General features: G+C 33.6%; 2 protein-coding genes across 2 annotated transcripts; one reads left to right on the forward strand and one right to left on the reverse strand.

Annotated features, from left to right (window-relative positions):
- Positions 1-329: 329 nt before the first annotated feature.
- On the reverse strand, positions 330-10,109 carry LOC132548823 (2-(3-amino-3-carboxypropyl)histidine synthase subunit 1-like). Its single transcript, XM_060212716.1, has 12 exons — positions 10,043-10,109; positions 8,071-8,150; positions 7,804-7,873; positions 7,356-7,419; positions 6,902-7,023; positions 5,695-5,849; positions 5,097-5,218; positions 4,785-4,853; positions 3,364-3,520; positions 2,620-2,720; positions 1,014-1,092; positions 330-771 (listed from the first exon to the last, which is right to left on the reverse strand). The coding sequence occupies exons 1-12, from the start codon at positions 10,107-10,109 to the stop codon at positions 370-372; spliced, it is 1,488 nt and encodes a 495-aa protein (XP_060068699.1). The 3' UTR covers positions 330-369.
- Positions 10,110-10,199: 90 nt separating this feature from the next.
- Positions 10,200-27,817, forward strand: LOC132548848 (protein rogdi-like). Its single transcript, XM_060212743.1, has 12 exons — positions 10,200-10,232; positions 11,758-11,829; positions 12,095-12,131; positions 12,670-12,720; positions 18,841-18,889; positions 21,312-21,372; positions 22,086-22,172; positions 22,320-22,415; positions 22,614-22,712; positions 23,023-23,154; positions 27,445-27,528; positions 27,782-27,817. The coding sequence occupies exons 1-12, from the start codon at positions 10,200-10,202 to the stop codon at positions 27,815-27,817; spliced, it is 837 nt and encodes a 278-aa protein (XP_060068726.1).
- Positions 27,818-27,977: the final 160 nt, after the last annotated feature.

The raw sequence follows: 27,977 nt of genomic DNA on the forward strand, positions 1-27,977 counted from the left end.
TAGCTGAGGTCACCATATAATAAAATTAAAATTGTAAAAATCATAAATTTTCACAAGGACTTTATTTTCATTGATTTTGTGAGTGTGCTTAATCAATGAATTTATATGTCCATGAATTGTTAAAATTAGCAAAAGTCGATTTTTTGAGTTACACAAAAAAACTCAAGTGTCCCAAAAAAAATGTCTTTTTTGGAAAAAAACATGAAAATTGAGCACTGTGAAAATATATATGATTGTAAAGTAACTGAACTCTGCTGTTCTATAAAAGTTGTATATTTGGCATGGAATCTTTTAGTCGTATCAATCAAAAATTAAAAATAACAGCAAAAAATGTTTTGAATAATTCATTAAACTTAAAATGTTCAATACTTATGTTCCTGGATCACTACACACTTTACTGTCCAATTGTGAACTTTGACCTTGTCTACAACATGAGCCAATATTATCACTACAGTGACTGTTTTCTCTCACAGCCACATTACTGCTTAGTTCTGAACACACACCAGTAGCAGGAGTTATCTGTTCTTGCTTAGACAAACAACCTGAAGTTATCTGCCCCTCTTTTGTAACAGAATCAATATTTGTCTTTTCTTGATTTTCCCTTGACACATTTTCTGTAACCATGGAGACAGTTTGTTTTGTGGGTCGGGGTTTCTGTCTGATAGGGCGATGCAGTTCGTTGTTGACAGTCCATGGTCCTAGACTGTCATTTGCATAGAAGTCCATGGGATAAGTTGTCTGCCATTTTATGGAATCCAAAGCAACTGACAACTACATGACCAAATATGGAAATAAAAACAATAGGTACAGATGTATAAAAATCACATAACACAAAAATTTCACTTCTCAAATTTGTTGTCAAGGACGCCTTCACAATAATATTGAAGAATGAAGAATAAAATTTAATACATATAGGCTTTTCAATTTGTACACAACTCACTGACCAATCAACACAGCGACATTTAACCAAAATGGGGGACAAAAAGTTAAATCAGATTTAAAAATAACCTTACCTCATAAGGTGTAAGTAGAGGCTCTTTAAAGGCTAGTCCCCAATCAATGGACAATCTAGGACATGCCACCTGTACCCAACTACAACAAACATAAGTATATATATCCTGATATCAACACATCCAACAGAATTCTGATCATCTGAATACCAGTCTAAGGAATTAAAAAGCCAACTATATAATTCTAAGCATTATCAAAATGAAATGTCCTTTAAGCACTCTTAAAGAAAAAATTTAACAAAATTTAAATTGTAAGTGAAACAGAATTTAATATTTCAGAAGATACTATTGACAAAACTTATCTATATTAATGCATTTGTGTTTCACTATTTATGAGGTTTCAGGAATCTGAGGTACTAAATCCTCTACAATAAAATTTTGTGCTAATAGTGAAAATGACAGATATATTGATTGCTCTAGTGTATCCATACCTCCTGACATAATTTCAAAACTTCTCTAGTCATCTAATATTTATTGTCTATAAACTTCTAAGCTGTGTTATTAACTTCGGATCAAATTCTCCTCTACATTTTTCTTGTTAGGGTCACTTTTGGAATGCCAAGACATATAAAATATCATTTCATTCGTTAGGGGTATGAATTAGACTGAAATTAATATCTCCTACATGTTTGTGAGATGAGTGCCGACAGGGGGCGTTGTTGTAATTGGTATTACACATGTAAGTTTTTTGTAAAGTCATTCAGAGCGACCACATGGACATGTATATATCTTAATTTATATATCTCATGGAAATGAATTTTTTTCATGATTGTCATATAAGGGCTGTGTCTAGAGACTAATAGAGGATAATGTCTGTGGTATAATACTTTTGCCGTATTAATGTGATAGTGTATGTAATATTATGTGATTGTGTTAAATAAACTTCATGGCATGGTCAGTAATTTGCAATTTAAATGATAAGTTCTTATTACCATAAGGCATAAACATGTTATAGGGAAACATCCATTACAGAGCTAGTCGAGTGAAATAACTCTTTCATGAAAAGACTTTATGGTTTTTCAATCATGTGTCTCACTTAGTACCCACTATGCTCAGAATTTACAGCCCCCCTCCCCATTCTCTCACAACCAGTCCAAATGAGACAAATATTTTACTTCAAGAATCGTTAACAAGTGAAAAAATGATAATTTCAAATTCATGACGTCTTTCACAAAATACATAGAAAAAATCTAATTTGATTTCATTTCACATAAGATTTAATAAATCAAGTCTATTTTCTTTTTTTGTATTTTGTAAACTTCACAAAAAGTTTTATAAAATTTTGTATGAACCATAAACAAATCTAAGGGAGATTCTATAACATATCTCAAAAGGTTACATTTTGATAGGTTTTACAGTAAATATTTGAACAGCAAAATCAAACAGAGGCAGTGATTTTAAATCCAAGTGGTAAATATTAGTGTTCGTATCATGATATCACATTAGATTTCCAACTGAGGTTACTAAACTAGTGGTATGTACATAAAAATATTTCATCTGTGACTACACTGGATATTAGGCAGATTATATGATAAATAGCTATACAGTGGATGTTCAGTATATTGTTGTTTAAATTGTTCATAATATGCAAGAAGAAATAAAAACTCACGCATCAACTCCTTTAAAAAGCTGCAGCTTCTGTGGAAATATTTCTGACAGTAATACTAAAACATTCTCCTTCCCCTTATCCTTCAGCTTCTGTAGAATTGACTGTAAAAAAGATACCTAACTGTAAAATCATGTATTTTTGTGGGGATTCATTTTTGTGGGGATTCATTTTTGTGGGGATTCATTTTTGAGTTCTCAAAACTTGAAGATACTTGACTTCAGGGATAAATATAGTTCACTTATCTAGACTAATTTAAAAAATTTGTTTACATCTGAATTCCTGGATTAAAAATACCAACACAATTAATGAAAATAAAACCCCCATAAAAAGGAATACGTTTACCGTAATAATCAAACAAAAATGAATCAAACACATTCTCATTAAATATCTATTGATCAAGAAAAAGAGAATACAAATTTTGGTTTCATCATATTGATACATAATTCACCTAAGTGTCATTAAGGTGAGATTAAGAATATTTCACACAGATTTTTTCTGAGCATTCTGACTTCTTTAACAAGTAACAATTGGGGCTGGAAAACATTTTAAAAAAATGAAATAAAGTCATCTTTTGAACTAGCACTTTCTATTACTTTCCGACCTACTCATTCAGTTCCAAAATTTTCCCCCTGTATCTTATTTTGAAACACTGAATAAATATTTTCAGATCCAAACTTTCACAAAACCTGATCACAAAAAGGAATATTTCTGTTTTGTTGATAAAAAAAGTAATGAAGAATTTACCTGTAAAATTTTTGGTGATCCCTGACGACCCAGTGTGCCTAGTATGACACCAAATTTTCCACCCTGAGCTGCACGAGATATCACCTGCTTTCTCACTGCATGCATTTTCTCTGTTTCATAGTACTCTCGGGAGAATATCTTACTGTAGGGATCATACCTATCGACAGAAAAAACTATGACATGAACATCACAAACAAAACGTTAGAAAAACATTGAACACTTACTTTGATGAAAAGCTGAAAACTTCTTCTTGTCCAATTTTAAAAAAACACTATGTAACTGTTGATATTTGTAATTTTGCAGGTGATTTATCCCATGTCTCCCATACTTTACACAATTTGCTTGGTTTTAATTCAATCTTGGAATACATCATGGCAAAAATTACAGATTCATATTAATTTTAATGGTATCAGGTAAGAAAGAGAGCCAGACATTTGCCAGGCAGATACTGTGTCTATTGAACATCATAAAAACAATAAACTCCAAACCAAACCAGTAAATTTCCACTTGAATGGGTCCATGCTATTCCTTGGTCCCTGATTAAAGGGCTCATAGTATGTAAGATTCTGTAACAGTGGGCTCATAGAATGTAAGATACTGTAACAGTGGGCTCATGGTATGTAAGATTCTGTAACAGTGGGCTCATGGTATGTAAGATTCTGTAACAGTGGGCTCATAGAATGTAAGATTCTGTGAAAGTGGGCTCATAGAATGTAAGATTCTGTAACAGTGGGCTCAGAGTATGTAAGATTCTGTAACAGTGGGCTCATAGAATGTAAGATTCTGTAACAGTGGGCTCATAGTATGTAAGATTCTGTAACAGTGGGCTCATAGAATGTAAGATTCTGTAACAGTGGGCTCAGAGTATGTAAGATTCTGTAACAGTGGGCTCATAGAATGTAAGATTCTGTAACAGTGGGCTCATAGAATGTAAGATTCTGTAACAGACGGCTCATAGTATGTAAGATTCTGTAACAGCGGGCTCATAGAACGTTAGATTCTGTAACAGTGGGCTCATAGTATGTAAGATTCTGTAACAGCAGGCTCATAGAACGTAAGATTCTGTAACAGCGGGCTCATAGAACGTAAGATTCTGTAACAGTGGGCTCATAGTATGTAAGATTCTGTAACAGTTGACAGCAATTCAATTTTCTAATACATGTGTAAACGAGATGGCACCAACCAATTTCTGTTTTGGCAATGAAATTATGTGCGATGAAAAAAGTGTGTTGATATCAGAACCCTTGGACTTTGAAAGTGGTTCCCAGTGACATTGTAGAGAATTCTGTTGCTAGCTCACTAACATCCTTTTAATATAGTACATATATGAGAGACATTTCTATGTGTATGAGAGATAATATTCAGACATTTTGTTTGAATACAGATACATCATTACAAAAATAAAATTCAGGAATCCCTACCTGTAGGCTGGAACACTAGGATTACTGATCATGACACTTTCAAGATGGAACCTTCCATCTCCTAGGTAACTGTAAATAGGAGATACAAAACAAAGGATATTACAGATTAAACAAAAGTTTAAGATGTCTGAGCAAGAAAGACTAAATTTTCAAAAGTTTTGGTTTCATTGATTAAAAGGAGAAAAAAATGTCCTTTATAATCTTTGAATCATATAATATAATTTTATTTTCTTAAAGTCTGTTTTCCAAGTAGATGGAGGACTGTATGGTAGTTATGTAAGTATATATATAGATTACTGCAACTACGCTTACATGAGAGCAGTGACATCTGGTGGTAGTTTGGGAGAGGTACATCCCAGAATTTCCCCGGGAGACAAAGGTTTGGACTGTGGAATCGTGACTTGGAAGTCAGTTTTTAACTCGTTACCTGCAGACTAAATGATAAATGAAGAGAAATATAATCAGTCACTCATATCAACTGACATGCTGTGATTATGCCATCAGAATTTTATTCACCATGCAACAAGAACAGCAGAATTATAAGTCAAGTAAAACATGGACACAACACTTGAATAAATTTGAAAGATATTATGAATATACATAAATAATGGTTTAATTGCTCTGACAAAAGGACCATAAGAATATGTGATAGCAATGGATGGTTCATACATTTCTGACAAGAATACAAGAGAATGAGAGAAACATTGAATGTAAAGCAATTAACGACATGTTAAAAATTCTATGGTAACGACATGCTAAAAATTCTATGGTATCTATGGGGATTTTCTCCTCTTGTTAACATAAGAAACAAAAGTAATACAAAGCTAACTCATTTTTTATGAACCCGATGTGGGACACGTTTCTTGATATAGATCTGACAACAGACAGAAGAGAATATATAATATTATACCTGTAAAGCTGCCACAAACTGAATGGTGCTGACAAAGGCCAGATGGGAACCAGGTGAAAAGTTGTGATGTATTGTTTCCAGGAAGTGAGCTGTGTCAATCTTGATGTCGACAAACACGTATAGCATCTGTATTCCTTCAGTCTTGTCTATCGGAACTATTTATTGAAACAGACAAATGATGAATTATTTATAGTAACAGACAAATGATGAACTATTTATAGTAACAGACAAATGACAGTCCATTTTTCTTTCGTCCTTTTTGTGTCTGAGATATGTACTGTAAAAATTGTTTAAATTTCACGTGGGATTTATGGGTTATGGTTGTCTTTGAAGGCTAAAACTTGTGGAGGTAAGAGTACTGTAAAGTACTGGCTAGAAAAAGTGAGAATTTCCCCTTCAGCCAAGCTGCAGAGTGTCTGGCTAGAGAGCTCTAGTGGTGACAAAACATATTTTTCAGTACTCCTTTTTTGTTTAACATGTAATGACACCTTCAGGCGATGTGATTGGCTGAAGGTCCCATTGTTACAATTGTGATGTCATAACTTCATTGCGTCAAATGCATTGTGATGTCACCAAATTAAAAAATATTGAGTGAGAAAATCCCCAAATTACATTTGGTTATAAACTTATGTATTTCACAACAATTGCGAAACAAGCTATCAGGTTATATAAATCACTCTTGTTGGCCCGGATGGAAGTGTGGGAGGGATCTTACTATTGGAGGAAGCTAAAGTACCTATAGAAAGCCCAGGTGATCAGACGGGTGACCCCATACCTTTTCATGTCCATACCAGGAATCGAACCCCAGACAGCTAGGTAAAAGTGAGTGTGTTTCTACTGCACCACTTGAAATTACATTAATTTTTATCTTTGTTTTATTAAATGCCATTTTTACAAAAACTTACAAAAGTATCTAGGTTTTGCAATGAACAGAATCTTCCATCTCATCTTACCAGAAGCTTGTTTAAGTGATAAATTTTTCAGCTCATATCATTAATCATATATACAATAGAAAGTCATGTAAAATCAGCTATTTAATGTATATTTCTTATCCTTCTTACTGAGACAATGCAACCAGAGGAAAAAGAAATTTGAAAACTAGTTTCTTTGATATCTAAATCAAATGTACTTGTATACATATAAACTTTGTTTTCTTAAAATTGACATAAATTTGTTGACAATTTTAAAAAAGTATTCAAATGGTTACCTAGACAACTGTGTCCATAGTGAATCATAAGATCTGCTCCCAAGGCCCTAGCAGTGAAATCATCAACACAGCATGCTCCATAAGTCACATCACCCATAATAAGGGTGTCTGCCTCTGTAAACCTGTACAACATATTTACATTGTTTTATTTCTTCACAATTACACATTATTAGACACTCAGTCTAAATGTCACTACAAATGTCAGATTATGAGTACAGTGTGATGTAGTACATGTATATGAGCTGGTGGAGCTTTGAGCTGTGAGAAGTGGGTACCATATGCAACTGCATGGGATAAGACACTGCAATTGTATATGCATTTAAATATTTAAAAGAAATTCATTTAAAAATTAGCAAAGTTTAAATGAATTTGTTACATAAAGGGGGATAATTTGCCTAAAAGGCTCAAAATGCAAAATTGTTTGAGTATACACAAAATAAGTAAATCTACTTACTCCTCAATGATGTCAGCAATTGTACAAGCAAACAGTAACAATCCCTCAGGGAACTGGAGAGCCACTGTAGATATAGAGAGAAGTACAGAAGAACCATAGATACTGGATAGGTGATTTCAGTGATAAAACTTTGACATATTCTAATCATTGAAATGCATAAATAAATGCACTAGAATATCATATTCGTTTATCTAGGCTGTTACAACATGAAGCTAGTTTTGATATGTAACATCATTGTGACCACTGACCTTTACTCTGTATTATGTATCAAAATGTGACAAACTAAACAATACTGTTTATAACTCTGCTGTTGTTTTTATATAATACATACATAAACATTTCAAACCCATAAACATATGTTAGAGAATACATGATCAGTTTCTTAACATATCAGCTGTATTTTGGCGAGTATTTTATTATAAATAATGTTTACAAACTATATAATCACCTCTCTTGGCTTTTGTTGTCCTTATTCTCCACACTGTTTTGAATATCTCAAAATTGTAGTTATTCGGCAGCTACAACATCCAATAATGTTATATTGAGAAAACATAATAAAATATGTAAATAAAATTTTACATAGTAACAAATAAATAACACACGGAAATGTTTTAACAAAAATATAAATTCTTTATTAATTAAAATTCAATCTATTGAGATTACAGATAGAAAACTAATAAAACTATAACAACAATAAATGATCTCAATCAAGTACCTGCTTGACAGCTTCTTGTAGCTTGACATTATTCAGGATTTCATCTGGTATTTGATGTGCAGCACGTCTTGAAACATTTCCTGAAATCATGACAAAAATATTAGAAATTAATGTATTTACTTGATAGTTCTAATTTTTTTGTTAATGAATGTAGCAGTTAAACAATGATTAATTTGAGTACACTGTGACTAAATCAGATGATCTAACTACTTCAGGACATTATACAAGGCTTACTTGCTGATATACCTATACGATAGTTAAATTCCAATTCAACCATCTGTATCTTCCAATCACAATGTTTAATGACAATACAAGAATCAGAAACAAAAAAGGAAATTAAAACATGTAAACAGAATCATAATACAAACTCAAATTTAGTTAAACTTGGGCAAAATATGAACAAAAGGAAGATTTACATATAGACTCCTGAAAAAGTGCAAGGGGAATAAGACCTGGGTTTCCAGATGAGTAAGCATCCTTTGCTTCATCAACAAAACCTGTCATGTAAATCTTGGGTCAGTCCAAGTAAGTTATGTCACATTCTCAAATGAATACAAGGTATACAACAACAGAACCTATAGGCAAACAAATGAGCATCAAACACATTGTTTCATAATGCATAAAGAAATAGAATATTTTTCAAGGAGATCACTATGACGACCATAAAACTTTCCCATAATTTTCATCAACCTGCATCTTCTGAAACCCTGTATTATGAGTTTGTCCATCAGTTGATGACTTCTTTCCAGAAATTGTGATAATGGGAACAAGCCCCTGAATACTGAATCAACTGCAACATTTAAACTTAACTTGGGGATGCAGAAATATTGCTATCCAGAGAAGAAAAATTTACTATGATGAAACTGAAATCATCATGCTTATCATACTGCTTGATGAAAAATTTGAAGGCATTTCTTAAGTTTTGAGCGGGATATAGTGGAAAAAAACTTATATTCTTATTATTCTTGGTTAAAAGCTCTTTGGAGTTCTTTAAAATCCGTGTAAATTGATTCCATTTTTCATATATTCAGTATGATTATACAATTTTTTAATCAATTTTTATAGTCTAGACATGTCATCAAAGACTTTATTCACACATTTTCTGGTACCATAGAAACAGATAACCCTCATAACAAATTTCAGTTTTCTAGGTCAATGCTCTGAAACAATTCAAGATAACTGCTCAACTCTTTAAACGCTTATTAAGCTTGTAGTATCTTTTGCTATGGGAAAGTTAACCATTTAACTACATTTTCTGTTACCATGGAAACAGGCCATTTATAAAGTTAATTTTTTTCAGACCAGTTCTCTTAAACCGATTTAGGCAATTACCCATTACTCAAAACTTTGTACAGCATCAAGTTATTGCTCTAGCAGAAGTTCTCTATTTCAATACTTTTGTATTTTATATGGAAGAATTAAAGATAACCCATTAAACCTGTTGTAATATTAACATGTATATATGATTGTGTGTCTTTCTTTTAAACAGCAGGGCGTTGGGATTATGTCACGCTTTGGGTTTTCTTGTCGTCTTTTCTTTTGTTCTTCTTTGTCTTCATGTTATATGATTGTTATATGACTTATTTACATATGGAAACTGAACTATTTAAACTTATATTTCTAGAAGTAGACGATGATGATGATGATGATGATGATGATGATGATGATACATAGGTACATGTATATATGCCGATGTTTTGTTAAAATCTTACGAAATATAAAACAAATTAATGAAAAAACGCTTCTGTGCAAACATGGACCAGGCAGTTCAAAATGTGCATCTTGTTGACCAAGTCTTGAAATCGAGTCCTCAAGTACCTGTGTACACTAGTACTGTCACTACTTTACTAGTACATGCGGTGATTGTGTAAAACTACGGTGTACACATCTATTCAGTTGAGATGTATATCAAAACATCCCATAAGTATATAGAATCCAACTTAAATATCAAAGAACATAAATCAAAACAAACCTTTGATAATCTTCCTGTTTACATTAGCTTTTACAACTGTCGTTTTCGTTTCAGTGGGCGCAGCCATCTTGGCCACACGGGAGATAACTAACATTTTGGAGCTCTTTTGACCGGAAAATAACAAAAAAAAGTGTAGACGAAAACATGAAATTTTGAGATGGAAGACAGCGATGAAGAAGTAGAAGTGTTGGTAAGTTGGTAGTCGTCAGCATAAATGTGAATAATCTTGAATCAGAAATGTGGTTTTACCACAGCAATTATTGTTAATGTAAAAATGTGGGCGTGTCCTTGGACATCGGTACAAAATGTATATCGTCTCTAAAATCATGACACAACTTACAACGAACAGTCAACAGGCCAATCAGTGAAAGTTATTTCAACAACGTGTACATAATTGTCTCTCACAGGACGTGTCGTCTTAATTTGCTTAACTGATAATTGCCTTTGAGATATTCTTTCGTTGCAAATGTAAACAAAAAAGAGATGAATTATCTTTAAACAGTACATCCATTTAATTCAAAATTTTAAGAATGGTGAAAAAAATCCGTCAAAAAATAACATTCTGTAAAGGACTATCATGCATTACTGGATTTACTACTCTGTATTAATCTGGAGGATTTTAACATGAAAGAGGCAAAGACCAAAGAGTGATTAGTCCTTGCTTGTCAGAAGAATTCTGTCTGTCTATCCACGATTTTATTTTTGTTTTGGTCATGGTTGATATAGAAAATATCTATATATGTACCTAACCAAGTTAGGAACAAAATTATGGATAGATAGTCTGAACCCTTCATAGTAAGAGTTTAATAACTTTTAGCATTTTGTATTGAAACATGATAAAATTTGTTGAGAATAATCAAATTAATCATTTGCATAATTAAAAGTAGTAGAAATAGCAACTGATGTTATTCTTTTAAGTGATACATATATGGATAAAGAGCTATTCTTGTATACAGTATTGTAGGAAAACCGGTTGCTAGGCTATCTTTGGTTTTATCTGTATCAGGTGTTATACTATTATCATTTTGGGTCCCTTTAATGGTACCATCTTTTATTTGTAATCAACAGTACAGTAGGGCAATATGTTCAGTGTTTGCTTCGTGTCACATAGTTGCTGTCATCAGTGCTGTCTGGGTTTACAGGGGCATTTTACTTTCATAACAACTAGATCCTGGTGAGTTGCCAGAAGACATTCTAACCTCACTGTGCATATGTCATAGATTTGGCTAATTTGAATGGATATGCAGTGCAGGAATGCAGTTTGCATATTAGACCAGGGGACTAGGGTGTAAAAAGGGCTGCACAGTGATAAATGGGGACTTGCTTGGCCGAATACCGGGCCAACAATTAGGAGAGGAAACCCTCTCCACTCCCAGGCTCCGATAGTGGTTGCCACCAGGTACTGATCGTTATGAGCAGTACCAGTTATGTCCTGACGTCAGTACACCAACATTAGGGTAGGTTACAGGGTGAGATCTGTTGTCACAGACAGTGAAGGTAGTGGTCATTCAACAAAATCTGGTATACTTAATAAACTTTCATAACTAAAATGTTGATTTGTTTGTGATTTATATACCCTTCCATATCTTACGGACTTGCAGAGTAAACCGAGACTGACAGTCGCAGTTAGGAGAGTTCAAAGGACTTATCCGATGGTCAGATTGACAGTGGTTTTGTGAAACTTAACTAAACTTTTTACTCTCGGCTTTTTGCAGAGAAAAGAACTGGAATGGCTGCTGAGAGACCAGGTGCATCAAGTTCTGGAAGAAGTTCACGAGACACTTGTAGTGAGAATGATATTGTTGTTTTTTAGAGATCATAAACATATAAATTTTTATGTTGTGTACTCACTATTGTATTAGTTATGTGGATGAGGATCACGTGGAATGTAAATGACCAGCTGATGGCTTTATGTATATTTAAAAGCAGAAAAAATTACATATAAAAAGTTCACTGATAATGAAGTCTTGGAAACAAAGCACTTACCAGCAATTGATTTATGCCAAAATTCTAAGATTTAAGCAAATATGTTTAATTCTTTTTTTTGTCCAGGAATGCTGTCGAAGATTTTTGATTAAAGCAAGTCCAGGTAAGATTTATATCTTTGAAGAAAAAAACAAGAAAAAAGTCCTTTACTGAAAAAAACCCACAAAAAGAAAACACTTCATTTATTTTTTCTGATAAAATGAGATTTCAGGGTATGCATACATTTACAAGTATTATTTAAGGCTGTACCTGAACATTTGATCACATATGTTTGTATATAACAGTATATATAGTAATTATCGATTTTATGTTACAGAGTTTTGATATGTGACACTTTACTTGATGGTACTAAGATAATTACTGTTATGAACATTAAACATCACATTAATACATGAATCTATAAAGTCAATTTATGGTCATGAAATTGAATCACAAAAACATAAACTATATTTATATATATTTCAATTTTTGAAACTAGCGATATATATATATGTAACTTCCATTGTGTTGAATGATAAGTTACACCATTCGTTATTTACTTTTATTAGTACAGTCATATATAGTAATCATGTACAGCAGGATCATTTCTGTTATTTCCATCAGTGCATTATTACAATTCAGTTTTATATGAATTAATGCAGATTTTTCATTTGAGAATGAGGAGGAGGTAACTCTCAATCGACACGATGATGGTATAAGTTTTTATTTAATTTCTAGCATATTGCCTGTCCTGTTGTGCCTGTACTTTGCTAGCCTGGCATTTATTGGTAGTTTGTTTTTATTTCACATTGTTAAATCCCTACCCTTCATATTTCCATTCACATCTTCCCTAGATTCCCAATCAATGGGTAATGGAAAAATAGGAAATCAATTGAGAGATGCCATGATTAACACAAAAAGGGCAAATTTCAGCAAAATATATTCCCTTGACCTTTCTACCTCAGTTGCATCAGTTACCTGACTCCACCTGACTATGTTCACACTTTACACATGATAAATGTATACAGTATTTATGCTCCCCATGCAAGTTGATTCCTCTTTCATATTCACAATTCATTTGTCGTGTACTTTGCTATATTCCAGAATCTCAATATCAAAGTAGAATGTACTGTTATATCTCCAAACTTCCAAATTACCAAACCCGGTCTAGTTAGTTAGTTGAACACTGATATCCGAGATCAATATATTAGTCCTTTTCTCAGTTTATGAGAAACACAAACTGCACCCTTCCCATTGTGTTAGCAGAGAAACACACCAGTCTGTACCATCATGGTTGTGTCCTTAGCCAAAACACCTTAACCAAATTGCTGTAATCACATGCGACGGACCTCTTGTAGGTTTTTCAATGAGGTATCCACCAGCTACTAAAAGGAGACCATGCCTCTAAATGACCCTGTTTTTTTCACAATAAATAGATCAAGCAAAACAACCAAACAAACACAAAACTTCAATATTTCTATTAAGAATAAAAAAGGTTGTTAGATTTGCTCTGTTCTCTTTTTTATTCAGTTTACTAAGAAATCAAAATTTTACATGTTTTCCAAGAGGGTCAGACACTGGTTACTTATTTTAAAAAGGAAATACTTTGAATTAAAACAAGGATATTTCTGTTATCTATCAACACCTCTAATAAAAAAAAAGTACACGCTCACATTTAGTTGTACAAATATTCTTATCCTTGATACTATTCAGGTTGCATGCCACTTAAGGGTATGAGTACATATGCTCCCAAAACCTTTTTACATATTGTACCTTGTGAAATTATTTGTTTATTGTATTAGCATAATAAATTATAGATATAGACTGACATTCAGGATCTGTTCCTCTTATAAAGCATTTTGTACATAAAATATCTGTTCTGAGGAAAATAAATTAAAAAGTTCTAGTAAAATAAAAAACATGTTACAAATAGATTTATCTTGTATTTTAAAAAGAACAAGAAAATTTCTTTATCCTGATTCTACACAAAGTTATTGCCGAAAAAGTTTAAATTTAAATTCATTGCCAATATTTGATTTAGGATCAAGCTATGTAACTTAAATATGAGTTTTTTCAGTGTAATTCTTGAAAACATTTTTTTCATTTTCATTGAGTGAGACTTTAGAAATTGACAAATAAATAAGATTACCAATCCCTGTACAGTTTATTGGGTTTTTTATATTGTATGCTTTATGTGGGTTTATCTGTCATTGGTGTGTGTATTGGTGGCATTATTTTCATGTTGTTTCATCAATGGTTTATGTGCACATATTTATTTGTTAGAAATGTTTCTGTTGTAAAACAATCTGATATGTTTTGTATAAATGAGAACAATCCTACAGAATGACTTTCTCCTGATAATTCCTTTCTTGAGATTTTGTTTTTCTTCATGGTTTCAAAAGTAGACCATTGAAAGTATGTTTTTAACCAACAACCATCACTCTATTCAAGGAAAGGCATAGACTATATACTAAGGAACACACAGACTATATACCAGGCAACACAGACTATATACCAGGAAACACAGACTATATACCAGGAAACACCGACTGTATACCAGAAAACACAGACTATATACCAGAAAACACAGACTATATTCCTAGGAAACACAGACTGTATACCAGGAAACAGAGACTGTATACCAGAAAACACAGACTATATACCAGGAAACAGAGACTATATACCAGAAAACACAGACGATATACTAAGGAACACACAGACTATATACCAGGAAACACGGACTATATACCAGGAAACACCAACTGTATATCAGTAGATACAGAGTGTATACCACAAAGCACAGATTATATACCAGAAAACACAGACTATATACCAGGAAACACAGACTATATACTAAGGAAAACACAGACTATATACCAGAAAACATAGAATATATACCTGAAAACACAAACTATGTACCAGGGAAAGACAGACTATATACCTTGAATTAGACACACTATAAACAAAATATAGATTGACTTTATACCAGGTAACACACAGACTGTATACCAAGGAACAAACAGACTGTATATGAAGGAACAAACAGACTATTTATGAAGGAATAGACAAGGAAAGACAGACTAAACATCTAAGAACAAATACACTATATACCTTGGAACAGGCACACTATATACAAAGGAACAAACAGACTGTATACCTGGGAACAAACAGACTGTACACCAGAAAGGACACTCCTTATACAAAGAAACAGATACACTACATACCTGGAAACAGAAAGGCTATATGTTGGGGAACACATAGACTATATATCGGGTAACACACTATATACCAGGGAACACACAGACTATATACCAGGGAAAGACAAATTATATACTAGGAAACAGACAGTCTATATATACACAGACAATCTATAACAGAACAGACAATCTATATACCAGAACACAGACAGTATACCAGGAAACAGACAGGCTATATATCTTAGGAGCCAATGCGTTTGTGATATTGATACTTTAATTGACACTTTTTAGAACTGTAGATCATGTATAGATTTGCACTTGAATCTCAAACCCAGTGTTCTGTTTCATTATTGTAAATAATTTATGAAAGATATACAGACAATGAGATTGGAATTTTTGATCCTATACCCATGATTTAAACACAGAGGTGGGAAAATTTACAAGTCCCTGTGGTGAAAGACATTTAATTCACTGTAATTTTATCTGATTGTCTTAGAACTTCATGGAACATGCATTAAACTTGCATGGTACATTTGTCAGTTTTTCATTTCCTTTTGAGGCTAAATAAAACACAGTTATAGTTTCAGCCTTTTGTCACAGTCCCTGGAAGTACATGTTACTACCACCAATCCTAGCTTTCTAATTCATTAAAACTTTTAAGTGAAATACTCACGACCTCTTGCGACAGTCGTGAGCTATAAATATGACGCCATCTTTCAGAACAGTGTTATGGATTTATATGGTCATAATGAGAAGGCAAATATTACACTAAAACCTTAACAAAAGTGACAGGTTAGGTGTTTCCAGCACCACTGGATTGAGATTTGTGTCGTCACAAACTAGCCCTCCTCAGACTGTTAAGTACAATCAACTATATCAACTTTATATTGTTTTGATTTCATACATCTGAAATGAATATATGACATTAAATTTCTAATCATGTAAAAGCTAAGCCACTGAGTCATTCATGATACCTAGATTTACTCGTTCAACCTTAAGAAAAAAAATCATGGTAGTATTATTGCCATCTGTTGATTAACACAGGAATTTGCATACATATGTTTTATTGAATAAGTGGACAAAGTACTATATACATATGATGTGTGATTGCAAGAACCCTGAAATGTGTCCAAGCTGTTGTAACAATTACATTTATTTATTGATTGACCTGTATCAAGTTTTTATTATACAAATGTGTTCGTGAAGATTGTGAAGATATCTGATTGACTTATTAACCTGTTGATTGATGTCTGGTGTACTTATTGACCTGGTGTACATATTGACCTGTTGATTGATGTCTGGTGGACTTATTGACCTGTTGATTTTTGTCTGGTGGACTTATTGACCTGTTGAGAGAGTGTTGTCTAGTGTACTTATTAACCTGTTGAGAGAGTGTTGTTTAGTGTACTTTTTGACCTGTTGAGAGATTGTTGTCTGGTGTACTTATTGACATGTTGAGAGATTGTTGTATTGTGTACTTATTGACCTTTTGAGAGATTGTTGTGTTGTGTACTTATTGACCTTTTGAGAGATTGTTGTTTGGTGTACTTATTGACCTTTTGAGAGATTGTTGTTTGGTGTACTTATTAACCTGTTGAGAGATTGTTGTTTGGTGTACTTATTGACCTTTTGAGAGATTGTTGTTTGGTGTACTTATTAACCTGTTGAGAGATTGTTGTCTGGTGTACTTATTAACCTGTTGAGAGAGTGTTGTTTAGTGTACTTTTTGACCTGTTGAGAGATTGTTGTTTGGTGTACTTATTGACATGTTGAGAGATTGTTGTATTGTGTACTTATTGACCTTTTGAGAGATTGTTGTTTGGTGTACTTATTAACCTGTTGAGAGATTGTTGTTTGGTGTACTTATTGACATGTTGAGAGATTGTTGTCTTGTGTACTTATTGACCTGTTGAGAGATTGTTGTCTGGTGTACTTATTGACCTGTTGAGAGATTGTTGTTTTGTGTACTTATTGATCTGTTGTGAGGTTGTTGTCTGGTTTACTTATTGACCTGTTGATTGATGTCTGTTGTACTTATTGATCTGTTGAGAGATTGTTGTTTGGCGTACTTATTAACCTGTTGAGAGATTGTTGTCTGGTGTACATATTGACCTGTTGATTGATGTCTGTTGTACTTATTGACCTGTTGAGAGATTGTTGTCTGGTGTACTAATTGACCTGTTGAGAGATTGTGGTCTGGTGTACTTTTTGACCTGTTGAGAGATTGTTGTCTGGTGTACTTATTGACCTGTTGAGATATTGTTGTCTGGTGTACTTATTGACCTGTTGAGAGATTGTTGTCTGGTGTACTTATTGACCTGTTGAGAGATTGTTGTCTGGTGGACTTATAGCTGTTGAGAGATTGTTGTTTGGTGTACTTATTGACCTGTTGAGAGAGTGTTGTCTGGTGTACTTATTGACCTGTTGAGAGAGTGTTGACTGGTGTCCATTAATTTAAATTGTGATTATAATAGTATACTTACCGGTATTAATCAGGTGTGAGGTACTGACATACTTAGCTACCAGTTGTGAGGTTTGGCATACTTATAAACCTGTTTGGGGATTGTTGTCTGGTAAACATCAACTTAATTTGATGTTGTATAGTGTGCTTATTAACTTGCTGTTAATGTTAACATGTTGTGATGTCTGTTAATGTTAACATGTTGTTAAGTTGTCAGTTAATGTTAACATGTTGTGATGTTGTCTGTTAATGTTAACATGCTGTAAATTTGTCTGTTAATGTTAACATGTTGTGATGTTGTCTGTTAATGTTAACATGTTGTTAAGTTGTCTGTTAATGTTAACATGTTGTGATGTTGTCTGTTAATGTTAACATGTTGTGAAATTGTTTTGTATGCTGTTTTGAGGTTGTCAAATGTACTTATTAACCTGCTGTTAAGTTGTCTGTTAATGTTAACATGTTGTGAAATTGTTTTGTATGCTTATTCACCTGTTTTGAGGTTGTCAAATGTACTTATTAACCTGCTGTAAAGTTGTCTGTTAATGTTAACCTGCTGTAAAGTTGTCTGTTAACCTGCTGTTGTCTGTTAATGTTAACATGCTGTAAAGTTGTCTGTTAATGTTAACATGTTGTAAAGTTGTCTGTTAATGTTAACATGCTGTGATGTTGTCTGTTAATGTTAACATGTTGTGATGTTGTCTGTTAACCTGCTGTTGTCTGTTAATGTTAACATGTTGTGATGTTGTCTGTTAATGTTAACATGTTGTGATGTTGTCTGTTAATGTTAACATGTTCTGATGTTGTCTGTTAATGTTAACATGCTGTAAAGGTGTCTGTTAACCTGCTGTTGTCTTTTAATGTTAACATGTTGTTAAGTTGTATGTTGACCTGCTGTTGTCTGTTAATGTTAACATGTTGTTAAGTTGTCTGTTAGTGTTAACATGTTGTGATGTTGTCTGGTAATGTTAACATGTTGTTAAGTTGTCTGTTAGTGTTAACATGTTTTGATGTTGTCTGTTAATGTTAACCTGCTGTAAAGTTGTCTTTTAATGTTAACATGTTGTTGTCTGTTAATGTTAACATGTTTTGAAATTGTTTTGTATGCATTTTTACTTGTATTGATGTTGTCAAGTGTTCTTATTAACCTAATATGAAATACTTTTACTTTCTTACAGGAGATAACAGCCTGGTTCATTCCCAAAGGATCCTTATGTCAAGTCCAAAGTAAGTTATAATAGTATTTTACAAGGTTCTTGGTATATAAAGGAGGAAGTGGCTGTAGTTTTAGGTCTTCTGACTGGAAGAGTCAGGATGGTCTTTGGCTATCATGTATCTTCTATCATAATGTGTCATGTGTAAACATTCCATTCCAACAAATTCTCATTAAGCAATATGCCCAATATGCTAATATTGAACCTGTAGCATGCTGAAATGAAGGGCTACCCAGTTTGTTCATATGAATGACTTTGACCTTCTTCAAGGTGGCAAGGGTTAAATGAGTTGAAATCGTTCAACAACTTCTAAATAACCAAAAGGTCCAGAGTGCTGATATTGAATCTGTAGCGTAACTGGATGAAGGGCTACCAAATTTATCCAAATTCTTGATTTTCATAGTCTTTTGAGTCCAAGGTGTTGAGATTTTAAAATTCTTTCATTAACAAGTATTAAGTCCTTGGTCATGGTATTTGTGTAGTAGCATGCTTGATAATAGGATTTCAAGTTTGTAAGTATTGACAAAGTCTTCTGTGTTCTGTGTTTCATGAATATGAAAAATGGTCAAATTTTGTATCTCTCTCTTGCCTGTATAGCCATAGGCTAAGATTATGTAGTATAATATTGTATATGTATTACCATTTTGAATTTTCAATAATTTTGTTTCAGCAGATTAAGTACACAAATGTTTATACTGGACAGCATGTTGATGACATAGGGTATTTCTTCAATCAAATCCATTATAAAATTTGAGAAACTTCAAATGCAATGAGATAAAAACATGTTTGTCTAATTGCCTGAATCAGTATTTGTATTCTTTAAATAGATTGACAATGATATCTTTGGATTTATATATAATTTCATGACTATAATTCATAATATAACTACCAGTTTATTTTGAATAATGTGATTTGATTGTTCAGTGGTTATGTTATTGATAGCTTAACATGGAAATTTATGAGTGAGGAAAATGTACCCTAAATATATATCATAGATATGGCCATGCAAATTTCACCCACTCATATTATAGTTTTTTAACATTTATGTAACAGTATAAAGTTCATGTACATCATTATTGATTACAGATATAGAAATTCAATTTTTGTGTAATTAATATTACATAACATCCGATTTTATATCAGTATATTTATTATAAAAATCAGACCTTGTGAGATCATATTTGGCTCTGAATCGGAAAACTAATGCAGGTTAATTACCTGTGTAATTTAGCACATGTTGATTAAACAGAAACTGACAATGTATTTTCAGTTAAAACTTTCATGTCAGACATTGATTGTGGGTTAGAAATGATAATTGGTCAATATGACTTGAGCTGCTTTGGAGTTTACGGCTAATATGAGTTGATTGTACCAATGCTAAAGTAACTAGTTGTAGATTGAAAACAACACAAGCATTGAAATATCATCTACATAATACTCAAAACAAATCCCATGATTTGTTCTCACAATTAAGTTAAATCACACATGAGGCACTGAGACAAGGGCACAGGGTCAGAAATCAGAACAATTGGCAATCAAGGGAAATCACTCTTATTAATATATTTTAGAAATATACATTAAATATGCCACTATAAATTTGTCTCAAAAATAGCCCCAACATATACAATAGTGAAGTGATGAAATTAATCTCCTGTGGAAATAACCATGTTAATTGCCTATTATTGACTCTTTTAAAGCGATATTCTGCCCAAGTTGCGAAATTTCTGGCTGTTCTCTACCTTTTAAGAACTCATTCTATCGACCTTAAAACTATAGTTAGCGTCAAAATATCTCTCTTGTGGTCAGTTTGGACAGACTAAAATGTTTGGAATACACATAGCTAAATCATTTGAATATAGCACTAGGAAAACCAGAACTGAAAGATCTCTGGGTTATAGATTATTTAGCAGAGTATTAGGTAAATACACAGTCACCTGTGTTTGTTGTTCACTTGAATTTCTGCTTGGATTACAATTTTATGATTTCATTAGGCTTAATTTCTGTTGATTTTATAATTTATTTAAATATTTCATTCTGTTGGGCTTATAACACCACAAACTTGTTATGACTCAATCAGGGTTTCCTGGACGTTTGAAAAATCGATCTAGCTAGGTCAATAAAGAATTTCTGCAAATTAAATATCATATGTTTATTTGGATGGTAAATTTAGGTGAACAACTTCCATAAGACAATAAGTAGATGATTTTGTACAGTTTTCTTTCAAAGCATCTCTTGAAAAACTTTGAAGAATAACCCTTTAATAAGATTGTACAAGACACACAAAGGAGTAGCATCTTTCAATAATTTGAGATAGATACACCAGAACCAAAGAATGAGTTAAAGTTCATCATACAGCTATTTCATCCTTCTAGCATTGCTATAGATGTAAATGTATGGTGATAGTTACAGGTTAAATTTTACTTTTTGCATTTCAGTGGAGGTATCAACCATGTAAAATGTGTTATAACACTGCTAGGGGACAGTATATGTGACGCAGTAAGTATGTAATACCACTTCTCAATGTTGGCTTCAAAAATCCATCTCAAATTCTCATCTTGTTTTAAATGAAATGAACTGATACCTAGAATCTCAATTTAAATATCTCCTGTGTCTCTGTAAAATTGCAATTATTTGCATGTTTTTGAAATTGTGTACTGAAGAACCCACTAGATGTATGAAGAAATATTCATATATGATAATAAAGGTGTATGATACTGGAGATCTTCTGGCACCAGATAGATTATTTCTTGACAAATTCCTGTATAAGTTCATCAGAAAGACTTAATCAACTGTCTATGAGAAATTTTTAAAGTTTTTAAGCAACAGAAAACAATCTATTTGTCTAAATGAAGTTTTAAATGAGATAAATACAACATGGTAGATTTTTCTATGATATTTTGATGAAAAGGCTCTTTTTATAGCTAGTGTTTTCTGAAATAAGTTTTATCATACCACTTACAAGCCATATGCTGTTTGTATATAAGCAGTTTTAAAACAACAGAAGAGCTGTCGAACACTTTCCTGAAGATAGAAGAATCAATTCAAGACATTTATCAACCAAAAAAGGCAGTGACAGACATAAAATGATCAATTGAAAAATATTACTCTCTACAAAAATACAAATATTTTAAGAATTGCCTATGAAATCAAGGAAATACAAAATGTTTTAATCAACAACAGACCGATAACGAATAAATTCTTGTTCATAGGATATAACCTTCAAGCACAAGCATGGAAAAGACCACAGTCAGTTCCGAACAGGGTTTGGACAGGAGAGGGTCTGGAAACTACAACAGGTGAGACTTATTACAGCAGCCATTTTTTTAGTCAGTGACGTTGGAAGCTGGTTCGTCAGGATTGTTTATGTCAGTGCAGAGCATCTTTAATGTTGCTATGGCTATGATAATGATATCTCAGCTACTGTGAATATTCTTGTTTTTCAGATCCAGGATGCCAGTAATTTCCTGTACACTGCGAGACTTCGGGTTGAGGGCCAGGAAAAGGACCACACATATAAAACAGCCAAGGAGGTGATACTGGTAAGCTTCTGTTTTCATATGTTTTATCATCAATCCTGGTTATTTGTGATGATCTAGAAATTAAACAGACATTTTTTAGTAGACTACTTTTTTTGTTCTCATAGGTACAAACAATATCTATATATAATTTATTTTTTACAGGGCAAGAAGCAAATTCTGTCATACTAAAATTTCTTACGACCATCTTTATTTTTGCAGATCCTTGATGAGGTGATGAAGAATTTGTCTCAGGGCCGATCCTGCTTAGCATTTCCCAAACGAAAATCTCTTGATGAGCTTGTAAATAATGTAAATATGGTAAGTGACAAACATTTTAAGGATTACATCAAAAGGGGTTAATCTTTGTTAAAATCCATGACATGTCATAACCAGCATTTGGTTCCTTAAATGTTGAAGGAGAATGTAGATGTTTCAGGCAATATGTCTTGAATAAAAAAACGTAATACTACTTCCGTCTTAACTTAAGTTAAAATCTAATGAGTTTTAAGTTTTTTGTTTTTTTTTTTTTATCTTATCTAGTTATTTATTTATTTATTTTTTCTTATTCGAAATATGACAAGCAGAAGTGCTGGACTTAATTTTTTTTTTATTTTCTTTTTTTTTTCAGCAAATGTTGTACCCTCATGTGCCAAATGATGTAGCGCTTAGTTTCTATGTACATTCCTCTAAATTGGTCCTGGCTTTATATCATCTTCATCTGAATGGTCAGCAGAGAGTGGACATCACCTCCAGGAATCAGGTGAGACATGTTACAGACATTAAGTGTACATCTCTCTGTAAGGTCTTCTAACTCTGTGTAAAGTAGTACATTAGTAAGAATTATAACACAGTTTATCCAGTAAATGAACATTTTTGGCATTTGATCTTTACAGATTTAAATCAGATCCTTTTATAATGGACATAGTAATACAAATTATTCTCTGTAATTGAAATTCAGAATGAATTCTTTCAAATTTAAGTTGCTTCTGCAAACCCCTTTGGATGTGATAGAACATAAAGTGCAGTATTACGATGGACATAGTTTCATTCAAATGTATACTTATATATTTCCTTCACTGTCCAAAAAGATGACTGCAGTTAGTTATGGAAATGAAATATGGTAAACATAATTAATTAAATATTGTTGAGCCTGTTGGAATTATATGCAATTATGCTTGTGAAATAGACTGGAGTTGACATTGCCCAAAATTAGGAAGAAGTATCTAAAAGTACTCCAGCAGGGCAGCAAACTAACGGTCGGAAATGGCATTTTTAGGTCATCTGACCCGAAGGGTCCGATGACCTATAGTCATCATGCTTCGTCCGTCGTCATCCGCCGTGCGCCGTGCGCCGTGTGCCGTCCGTAAACTTTTCATTCAAACGACTTCTTCTCAAATACTAGAAGGTCTAGGGGGCTAATACTTGGCACAGAGGATACTGGCATGGAGCTCTACCAAGTTTGTTCAAATGAATGACCTTGACCCACTTTAAAGGTCACAGGGGTCAAATATGTTAAAATCTTTAAACAACTTCTTCTCATTAACCAAAAGGCTCAGAGTGTAGATATTGGGCCTGTGACATGCTGGGATGAAGGACAACCAAGTTTGTTCAAATGAATGACCTTGACCCACTTTAAAGGTCACAGGGGTCAAATATGTTAAAATCTTTAAACAACTTCTTCTCAATAACCAAAAGGCTCAGATTGCTGATATTGTGCCTGTGGCATGCTGGGATGAAGGGCTATCAAGTTTGTTTAAATGAATGACCTTGAACAACTTTCAAGGTCACAGGGGTCAAATATGTCAAAATCTTTAAATAACTTCTTCTCAAATACTAGAAGGCCTAGGGGGCTAATACTTGGCCCATAGCATGCTGGCATGGAGCCCTACAAAGTTTGTTCAAATGAATGACCTTGGCCCACTTTCAAGGTCACAGGGGTCAAATATGTTAAAATATACAAAGGACTTCATCTCAATAAGCAAAAGTCTATGAGTGCCGATATTGGGTCTGTAGCATGCTGGGAGGAAAGGCTACCAAGTTTATTCAAATGAATGACCTCAACCCACTTTCAAGGTCACAGGGGTCAAATATGTTAAAATCTTTAAACAACTTCTTCTCATTAACCAAAAGGCTCAGAGTGTAGATATTGGGCCTGTGACATGCTGGGATGAAGGACTACCAAGTTTGTTCAAATGAATGACCTTGACCCACTTTAAAGGTCACAGGGGTCAAATATGTTAAAATCTTTAAACAACTTCTTCTCAATAACCAAAAGGCTCAGATTGCTGATATTGTGCCTGTGGCATGCTGGGATGAAGGGCTATCAAGTTTGTTTAAATGAATGACCTTGAACAACTTTCAAGGTCACAGGGGTCAAATATGTCAAAATCTTTAAATAACTTCTTCTCAAATACTAGAAGGCCTAGGGGGCTAATACTTGGCCCATAGCATGCTGGCATGGAGCCCTACAAAGTTTGTTCAAATGAATGACCTTGGCCCACTTTCAAGGTCACAGGGGTCAAATATGTTAAAATATACAAAGGACTTCATCTCAATAAGCAAAAGTCTATGAGTGCCGATATTGGGTCTGTAGCATGCTGGGAGGAAAGGCTACCAAGTTTATTCAAATGAATGACCTCAACCCACTTTCAAGGTCACAGGGGTCAAATATGTTAAAATATACAAACGACTTCTTCTCCAAGCAAAAGTCCATGATTGCTGATATTGGGCCTGTAAGATGCTTGGAGGAGAGGCTACCAAGTTTGTTCAAATGAATGACCTCAACCCACTTTCTAGGTTTGGCTTGCTTTTTGTCAGATGACCGTTAAGGCCCATGGGCCTCTTGTTATTTTTTGAAACACTTCCTGTACTGCAATACATGTCAAGAAATCACAGGTTTCATTTTGATCTTCATAACTTTGGGTACTGTGACAAGAAACCTGCTCATAATAAGCACATTTCTGCTTGTGTTTTGACGGAAATTAGCGTCGACATATCAGAAAGTATGTGGAGTGTGGATTGAGACTTAGATGACAGTTCTTAGACAAAACACATGTCAATTTCCCATGGTCTGTATATATTTGCCAATCACTTAGTTTGTAATACAGAATTGGGGCCTTACTTGTGTCAGCTGGCAAGTGCGAAATGTTACGGCAAGATGCAAAAGAAATCACACTACATCATTGCTAAGTGACATGTATGTGTATAATGTAACGCTATCAATGGCTTCCGATGGTCATTTACAGCCTGCATTCCACAGTGTTTAACATCAATCTGAATAGTGACCATATGGAGTGATTATTATGAAGCCAATGTCTTTATATTTAGTAAAGACAAGCACTCTTGCAACATGTTCAAACCATTTGAAGGGTTTTAACTATCACTAGACAGAAAATTCTTGTTTTCATTGAAAAAATCACATGTTCCAAGGACCCGCCTCTTCAAATTCACTGAAAGTTTACCATATTCTTTGAACTTGAAGGTATGAGGGAAAAGTTCTGACAGGTAGATAGTTCACATAGAAATTGTCCTCTTATTTAATGTATTAAGGTAAAACTAACTCCCACACTTCACAGGTGCATATCCATGTTTGCTAGGTCAAAATAAATACCTTTATTGGGGAAAGACAAATCAAATAAAGTCACATCATCACTTTATGTGGCCTAACCAAGTGAACAATAGGACCAAATATTCTACGGATATTTTATGGTGGTGTGATGTATTTCTTGACAACAACTTCCAATGTATTGAGTTTGGAAAAGTACATTGAGTATTGAAAGTGTGGGAGAAAAAAGCAGTTATTTCTCTGTCTGGGTTGTTATCATTGATGTCAAGTTCATTGTGATAGTTTTTTTTGTCTAACATTACTGACCTCTGTAATGGTATTTTTGTCAGGGAACGTTCTAACATTACTGACCTCTGTAATGGTATTTTTGTCAGGGAACGTTCTAACATTTCTGACCTCTGTAATGGTATTTTTGTCAGGGAACGTTCTAACATTACTGACCTCTGTAATGGTATTTTTGTCAGGGAACGTTCTAACATTACTGACCTCTGTAATGGTATTTTTGTCAGGGAACGTTCTAACATTACTGACCTCTGTAATGGTATTTTTGTCAGGGAACGTTCTAACATTACTGACCTCTGTAATGGTATTTTTGTCAGGGAACGTTCTAACATTACTGACCTCTGTAATGGTATTTTTGTCAGGGAACGTTAACATTAACATTTTTACTGACCTCTGTAATGGTATTTTTGTCAGGGAACGTTCTAACATTACTGACCTCTGTAATGGTATTTTTGTCTGTAATGGTAGGGAACGTTCTAACATTACTGACCTCTGTAATGGTATTTTTGTCAGGGAACGTTCTAACATTACTGACCTCTGTAATGGTATTTTTGTCAGGGAACGTTCTAACATTACTGACCTCTGTAATGGTATTTTTGTCAGGGAACGTTCTAACATTTCGTACCTCTGTAATGGTATTTTTGTCAGGGAACGTTCTAACATTACTGACCTCTGTAATGGTATTTTTGTCAGGGAACGTTCTAACATTACTGACCTCTGTAATGGTATTTTTGTCAGGGAACGTTCTAACATTACTGACCTCTGTAATGGTATTTTTGTCAGGGAACATTCTAACATTTCTGACCTCTGTGATGGTATTTTTGTCAGGGAACGTTCTAACATTACTGACCTCTGTAATGGTATTTTTGTCAGGGAACGTTCTAACATTACTGACCTCTGTAATGGTATTTTTGTCAGGGAACGTTCTAACATTTCTGACCTCTGTAATGGTATTTTTGTCAGGGAACATTACTGACCTTCTAACATTACTGACCTCTGTAATGGTATTTTTGTCAGGGAACGTTCTAACATTTCGTACCTCTGTAATGGTATTTTTGTCAGGGAACGTTCTAACATTACTGACCTCTGTAATGGTATTTTTGTCAGGGAACGTTCTAACATTACTGACCTCTGTAATGGTATTTTTGTCAGGGAACTTTCTAACATTTCTGACTTCTGCAATGGTAAAATGAAATATTTCAGGTTGAATGTACTATACAGTGGCTAAATGAAGCAGTGATGTTGTTTACTCTTGCCCTCCAACAGTGCCAGCAGCTCAAAGATAAGGTAGGCCAGAAAAACCCTTCCATTTTTGTATAAGATTGTAACTAATTAAGATTATCATATGCTAGATTGATATTTCAGTAATCTATCTGTAATCTCCTGATCTGGAAATGTCCTGGCCAATATGATCACTTTGTTAAAAAATATCTTACTGTTATCAGAATTATTTCCATTGTGGCATTGTTCAATTTTAAGGAAATTTCAGTTCATGTCCCTTGTTATGACGATTGTGTTATCTAATTCTGTCTAGTTACAGATTGTGGTACTCCAGCCGTATGAGAAAGTGTTATGACGATTGTGTTATCTAATTTTGTCTAGTTACAGATTGTGGTACTCCAGCCATATGAGAAAGTGTTATGATGATTGTGTTATCTAATTCTGTCTAGTTACAGATTGTATGATTTGATTCTGTCTTGTTACAGATTGTGGTACTCCAGCCGTATGAGAAAGTG

Source organism: Ylistrum balloti, unplaced genomic scaffold (genome assembly GCF_031769215.1).
Source record: "Ylistrum balloti isolate Yb309-2 unplaced genomic scaffold, AGI_CSIRO_Ybal_v1 Utg370028, whole genome shotgun sequence".
Lineage (NCBI taxonomy): Eukaryota > Metazoa > Mollusca > Bivalvia > Pectinida > Pectinidae > Ylistrum > Ylistrum balloti.